This window comes from Eriocheir sinensis, chromosome 62 (genome assembly GCF_024679095.1).
Source record: "Eriocheir sinensis breed Jianghai 21 chromosome 62, ASM2467909v1, whole genome shotgun sequence".
Taxonomy (NCBI): domain Eukaryota; kingdom Metazoa; phylum Arthropoda; class Malacostraca; order Decapoda; family Varunidae; genus Eriocheir; species Eriocheir sinensis.
Window position 1 is genome coordinate 5,885,146 of NC_066570.1, and position 7,500 is coordinate 5,892,645.

General features: G+C 50.5%; 2 protein-coding genes across 4 annotated transcripts in view; both read right to left on the reverse strand.

The window, feature by feature from the left end:
• Positions 1-3,482, reverse strand: part of LOC126986522 (ctenidin-1-like) — an 11,694-nt gene extending 8,212 nt beyond the window's left edge. For 2 of the 3 annotated variants that reach the window (XM_050842796.1, XM_050842792.1), the window contains exon 1: positions 3,448-3,479. In XM_050842796.1, coding sequence (XP_050698753.1) covers positions 3,448-3,459 — 12 coding nt within the window. In that variant the 5' untranslated portion in view covers positions 3,460-3,479. Of the gene's footprint in view, positions 1-2,725; positions 3,041-3,447 lie in introns of those variants that run through there. The other variant, XM_050842793.1, reaches the window with a different exon arrangement.
• Positions 3,483-6,424: 2,942 nt separating this feature from the next.
• LOC126986521 (uncharacterized) lies at positions 6,425-7,255 on the reverse strand. Its single transcript, XM_050842791.1, has 2 exons — positions 7,190-7,255; positions 6,425-6,774 (listed from the first exon to the last, which is right to left on the reverse strand). Exons 1-2 carry the CDS (start codon positions 7,241-7,243, stop codon positions 6,523-6,525), a joined length of 306 nt encoding a protein of 101 aa, XP_050698748.1. The 5' UTR covers positions 7,244-7,255; the 3' UTR covers positions 6,425-6,522.
• Between the last annotated feature and the right edge of the window lie 245 nt (positions 7,256-7,500).

Below are 7,500 nucleotides of genomic sequence, written 5' to 3' on the forward strand. Positions count from 1 at the left end.
CTTTCAAGCTATGAAGAAACTCTGATAGTACTTGCTTGAGATGTAATCTCAAGCAAGTACTATCAGAACGGCTGGTGGGCAGATAGTATCAGTTGCGGATGGGTACTGGGCTCGTTGGACCAAGTGCTTTGGGCAGTTGTGCACGGCAGAGCCCCCAAGCGGACAGCTCCCTCTGGGTGGTTTGCAGGTGGCGGCTGTTGATTAACCAATAGACGAAACTCAATCCTCTCTTGCGGAGGTGAGAGAGGCTGTGAGGAAGCTGAAGGGTGGAAGGCAGCTGGGATCTGCAGTATTAGCGCGGAGATGCTGGAAGCCGGGGATAAAGCCATGATCCATGGCTTGCATGAGCGTTGTCTGGCCTATGGCAGTCCGGTGCCATTCTTCCTGACTGGAAAAGGGGGTTGGTTGTCACTATCTGGAAAGGGAAAGATGACCATCAGGACTGCTGCAGTTATCGCGGTATTACAATGCTCAGTGTGCCGGGCAAGGTGCTCGATCATCTGCTGCTGACGCGAAGTCGATGTCATCTAAAGTTTCAGAGACCTGGACAATTCGGGTTCACGCCGGGGAAGTCAACAGTTGATAGGATCCTACCACTTCGCGTCCTTGTGGAACGCAGACGTGAGTTTCGACAGGGGCTGCTCGCAGCCTCGATCTCAAGAAGGATTATGACTCAATGCATCATGACTAGTTGAGGTTCTCCGGGACATTCTGCGGGTACTGGGGTTCCTGCAGGGATTATTGACCTGGTGACTGGCCTTTAATCTGAGACTGAGAGTGCTGTGCAGTGTGAGGGAGGCGTCTCCGGCTTCTTCACTGTTAATTCAGGAGTGAGGAAGGGGTGCGTCCTTGCGCCATCACTTTTCAACACTTGCATGGACCGGGTATTAGGCAACGTTGGTGATCAAAGTTGTTGCGGAGCATCTGTCGTCAGAATCAAGGTCATTGACTATATTTTTGCTGATGATGCTGTACTTCTCGCGGACTCGCTGGCGGTCTTAGTGCTGGCTCTCGAAGTGCTGAATGAGGAGGCGAAGCCTCTGGGACTGAAGATCTCCTGGGCCAAAACCAGGTGCGATCGTTTGGAGGATTGCTGGATGACACAGTTCGGTTTGTTCATGCATGTGGTGAGGACACAGAGGACACTATTAGTTTCAGATACCTTGATAATGTGGAGCATAACAAAGGTGGGTCTTACTAGGAAGGCACTCACAGGTTGACCTGGCCCACGTTATGGACTCGCTCAACACGAGTATCTGGCGTTGTCAATATCTATGCAGGCAGACAAAAATACAAAATTTTTAAGTTACTTGTGCTCACTGTCTAATTATAAGGCAGTGAGACATGGCCACTGAATAGTGGCTTGGAGAGGCGTGTCGGTGCCTTTGGTATACCGAGTGCATTCGCAGGGTCATGGGGTATCGCTGTACACACACACACACACACACACACACACACACACACACAGACACACACACACAGACAGACACAGACACACACACACACACACACACACACACACACACACACACACACACACACAAAGACAGACAGACAGACAGACACACACACAGACAGACAGGCACAGACAGACAGACAGACAGACAGACACACACACACACACACACACACATATACACAGACAGACAGACAGACACACACACACACAAAGACAGACAGACAGACCGACACACACACAGACAGACAGACACAGACAGACAGACAGACGAACAGACAGACACACAGACATAGACATGCACACACACACACACACACACACACACACACACACACACACACACACACACACACACACAGACAGACAGACAGACAGACAGACAGACAGACAGACAGACAGACACACACACACACACACACACACACACACACACACACACACACACACACACAAACACACACACAAAAACAGACAGACAGACACACACAGACAGACAGACACAGACAGACACACACACACACACACACACACACACACACACACACACACACACACACACACAAAGACAGACAGACAGACACAGACAGACAGACAGACAAACAGGCAGACACACACACACACACACACACACACACACACACACACACACACACACACACACACACACACACACACAAAACAGACAGACAGACACACACAGACAGACAGACACAGACAGACACACACACACACACACACACACACACACACACACACACCGCACATGTGCCGGTGATTTCGTCTGTAAAGGGACCTACTACAACTATATCCGTCATTACGAAGCATTTCCGTACTCCTGGTACACGACACAGACTATCTCATGTGAATAATTTTCATCAAAGCCCCGACGGTAGAATCAAGAGGGTGATAGTAATCTCCAGAAGGCGGGAGTTACCGTGATTACCAAGGGAGGAAGGGAAAGTCTTCCCCAAAGCCATTTGGAGGCGCTACCGTCGACCGATTACATTTTTTCCCAGGGAGCTATCGCGGGTAGAGTGCATCTTACCATTTATAAGACCTTTGGTATAGTAGTAGTAGTAGTAGTAGTAGGGGAAGGAGTAGTTGTTGTTCAAGCAGCAGCAGCAATATCAGTAGTACAAGAAGTATTGGCGGTGGCGGAAATAACAGAAGCTGCAAAGCCAAAAATATTTGTAAGGTGGAAAACAGAAAAAGACATAATGATATCGAAAAAGATTTATTCGTTATTATTTCGTAGAAAAAAAAAAGTTTTATCACAACCCCATTTGCTTGGACACGTGTACAAGACAAGCACTTCCCCTAGCGCCCGTAGCCGCCATAGCCGCCGCCATAGCCTCCACGACCACCGCCGTAGCCACCGCCATAGCCTCCACGACCACCGCCGTAGCCGCCGCCATAGCCTCCACGGCCGCCGCCGAAGCCGCCACCATGGCCGCCGCCGAAGCCACCGCCAAAGCCGCCACCGTAGCCGCCACCGTAGCCGCCGCGGCGGAACCCGGGCTCGGGCTCAGGGCTGGCCAGGGCGGCGGCCACCAGCAGGAACACACTCAGTACTGCAAACACCTGCAACACAACAACACAGAGGCGCTGCATCACTGGACGGCCACACTCATGTCTTCCCCGAGTGTTGCCACAGCTCGGTGACGGGCCAGCACACGCCTGACGGAAACGTTCATTCACGCAGAAGACAAGAGCATATCGAGACGTAATGAAGCAGAGAGGTCATGGTTAAATCTGAAGCAAACATGCATGAACTGTTGAAAGAAAAGAAAAACTGAAAAGCAGATCTAAAACTTTTACCCCCTCATTTATAAGCACTAAACATGATAGAGAAAAAGAAAAAAAGAAATACTGATGGAAGGAACGATAAAAATTATAACGTCATATGAAAATATGAAACTGCATAACTCCAGATGTTGGCAGAAAACAAACTCAGAGTCGTAAAGGGAGTGAGTGTGTTAAGGACTCACTGCCTTGAACATGTTGTCTCAATGAGTGGGTGTCGTCGAGTGATGCTGAACCATACCTGCACCGCCTTATATACTCTGTGCCGCCCCTCTCCCCCTTCCTTCCCCCCCTAGCCCGTTACCGAAATACTCTGCGTCAGCAAGTCAGCGTCATGACACACTCTGACCTTGTTAGCTACGGGGGAGAGGAGTGGATGGTGATGAAGGGGGGTGGAGGTGGTGGAGCTTGGTGTTGTTCACGACAAAGTGGAACAATTTATGCGGTGATGTTGGTGATTGCAAAACAGAGGATACAAATCAGGTCCAAGAAAATCTCAGGATGCAACCCCCCAGGGTTCCATCTTGAGAAACTAAGGGACCAGGCGTGTGCTCAGGAGTGGCAGTGGTAGTCTTAAATCGGTTGGAAGTGCTTGGTGCTCTGGAGGATCCTGGGGAGGTGTGGGATACCTTTAATCGTGGAACTCTCAAACCTGCCGAGGAGTGCATTGGAGAGCGACGAAGGTCTGGGAGTAGCGTTGCCACGGATGAGACACAGGAAAATATAGAGGAGGGCGTGCTTTTCTTTAATGATTGCTTCCACCTTGTACAAGGGAGGGGAGCACGGGTCTTTGCCAAAGGCGGCCCGTCGCAGGCCGCCGACAGACCGCCTCTATCGGTGATCGAAATCTAACCGACCAAGGCGGTCCGTCGACGAGGACTGGCGTGTCTCTGAGGGCGTGCTGCAGGGCTGGCTGGGGATTAGGTGGATATAGGACTCAGTCACGAAGGACTAGGCCCCTTCTGAAGAGGGATAGGGAGAGGTATGTCAGAACTCAGAAATCACACTGAGAAGGTCGAGAGTTGTCTAAATGCATACGACTTATAAGAACATAAGAACATAAGAACGTTAGGAGTCTGTAAAAGGCCGGTTGGCCTATACAAGGCAGCTCCTGTACACTCAACCCCACCTTGCCTCACCATCCATGACTTTATCTAACCTCTTCTTGAATGTATCTATGGTATCCTCTCGAGCTATGAAGAAGCTCCGATCCAAATCTACATATCAGACAAGTACTATCAGAACCGCTGATGGACAGATAGTATCAGTTGTGGATGGGTACTGGGCTTGTTGGACCAAGTGCTTTGGGCAGTTGTGCACGGCAGAGCCCCCAAGCGGACAGCCCCCTCTGGGTGGTTTGCAGTTGGCGGCTGTTGATTAACCAATAGAAGAAACTCAATCCTCTCTTGCGGAGGTGAGAGAGGCTGTGAGGAAGCTGAAGGGTGGAAGGCAGCTGGGATCTGCAGTATTAGCGCGGAGATGCTGGAAGCCGGGGATAAAGCCATGATCCATGGGTTGCATGAGCGTTGTCTGGCCTATGGCAGTCCGGTGCCATTCTTCCTGACTGGAAAAGGGGGTTGGTTGTCACTATCTGGAAAGGGAAAGATGACCACCAGGACTGCTGCAGTTATCGCGGTATTACACTGCTCAGTGTGCCGGGCAAGGTGCTCGATCATCTGCTGCTGACGCGAAGTCGATGTCATCTAAAGTTTCAGAGACCTGGACAATTCGGGTTCACGTCGGGGAAGTCAACAGTTGATAGGATCGTTTGGAGGATTGCTGGATGACACAGTTCGGTTTGTTCATGCATGTGGTGAGGACACAGAGGACACTATTAGTTTCAGATACCTTGATAATGTGGAGCATAACAAAGGTGGGTCTTACTAGGAAGGCACTCACAGGTTGGCCTGGCCCACAGTATTATGGACTCGCTCAACACGAGTATCTGGCGTTGTCAATATCTATGCAGGCAGACAAAAATACAAATTTTTAAGTTACTTGTGCTCACATGGGCACTGAATAGTGGCTTGGAGAGGCGTGTCGGTGCTTTTGGTATACCGAGTGCATTCGCAGGGTCATGGCACTCATGGGGTATCGCTGTACACACACACACACACACACACACACACACACACACACACACACACAGACAGACAGACAGACAGACAGACAGACACACACACACACACACACAAAGACAGACAGACAGACACACACACACACACACACACACACACACACACAGACAGACACAGACAGACAGACAGACAGACAGACAGAGACACAGGCAAACACACACACACACACACACACACACACACACACACACAGACAGACAGACAGACAGACACACACACACACACACACACACACACACACACACACACACACACACAGACACACACACAGACAGACACACACACACACACACACACACACACACACACACACACACACACACACAGACAGACAGACAGACAGACAGACAGACAGACAGACAGACAGACAGACAGACAGACACACGCACGCACGCACACACACACACACACACACACACACACACACACACACACACAAACACACAGACACACACACACACAGACACACACACACACACACACACACACACAGACAGACAGACAGACAGACAGACACACACACACACACACACACACACACACACACACACACACACACACCGCACATGTGCCGGTGATTTCGTCTGTAAAGGGACCTACTACAACTATATCCGTCATTATGAAGCATTTCCGTACTCCTGGTACACGACACAGACTATCTCATGTGAATAATTTTCATCAAAGCCCCGACGGTAGAATCAAGAGGGTGATAGTAATCTCCAGAAGGCGGGAGTTACCGTGATTACCAAGGGAGGAAGGGAAAGTCTTCCCCAAAGCCATTTGGAGGCGCTACCGTCGACCGATTACATTTTTTCCCAGGGAGCTATCGCGGGTAGAGTGCATCTTACCATTTATAAGACCTTTGGTATAGTAGTAGTAGTAGTAGTAGGTGAAGGAGTAGTTGTTGTTCAAGCAGCAGCAGCAGCAGCAATATCAGTAGTACAAGAAGTATTGGCGGTGGCGGAAATAACAGAAGCTGCAAAGCCAAAAATATTTGTAAGGTGGAAAACAGAAAAAGACATAATGATATCGAAAAAGATTTATTCGTTATTATTTCGTAGAAAAAAAAAGTTTTATCACAACCCCCTTTGCTTGGACACGTGTACAAGACAAGCACTTCCCCTAGCGCCCGTAGCCGCCATAGCCGCCGCCATAGCCTCCACGACCACCGCCGTAGCCGCCGCCAAAGCCTCCACGACCACCGCCGTAGCCGCCGCCATAGCCTCCACGGCCGCCGCCGAAGCCGCCACCATGGCCGCCGCCGAAGCCACCGCCAAAGCCGCCACCGTAGCCGCCGCGGCGGAACCCGGGCTCGGGCTCAGGGCTGGCCAGGGCGGCGGCCACCAGCAGGAACACACTCAGTACTGCAAACACCTGCAACACAACAACACAGAGGCGCTGCATCACTGGACGGCCACACTCATGCCTTCCCCGAGTGTTGCCACAGCTCGGTGACGGGCCAGCACACGCCTGACGGAAACGTTCATTCACGCCCAAAGGTGCAGAAGACAAGAGCATATCGAGACGTAATGAAGCAGAGAGGTCATGGTTAAATCTGAAGCAAACATGCATGAACTGTTGAAAGAAAAGAAAAACTGAAAAGCTGATCTAAAACTTTTACTCCCTCATTTATAAGCACTAAACATGATAGAGAAAAAGAAAAAAAAATACTGATGGAAGGAACGATAAAAATTATAACGTCAAATGAAAATATGAAACTGCATAATTCCAGATGTTGGCAGAAAACAAACTCAGAGTCGTAAAGGGAGTGAGTGTGTTAAGGACTCACTGCCTTGAACATGTTGTCTCGATGAGTGGGTGTCGTCGAGTGATGCTGAACCATACCTGCACCGCCTTATATACTCTGTGCCGCCCCTCTCCCCCTTCCTTCCCCCCCTAGGCCGTTACCGAAATAATCTGCGTCAGCAAGTCAGCGCCATGACACACTCTGACCCTGTTAGCTACGGGGGAGAGGAGTGGATGGTGATGAAGGGGGTGGAGGTGGTGGAGCTTGGTGTTGATGATAAGGTGGATGGGGTGGTGCTTGGTGGAACAGCTTATGTGGTGAGGGGAGTGGAGATGGCGGTGGTGAGGGAGGGC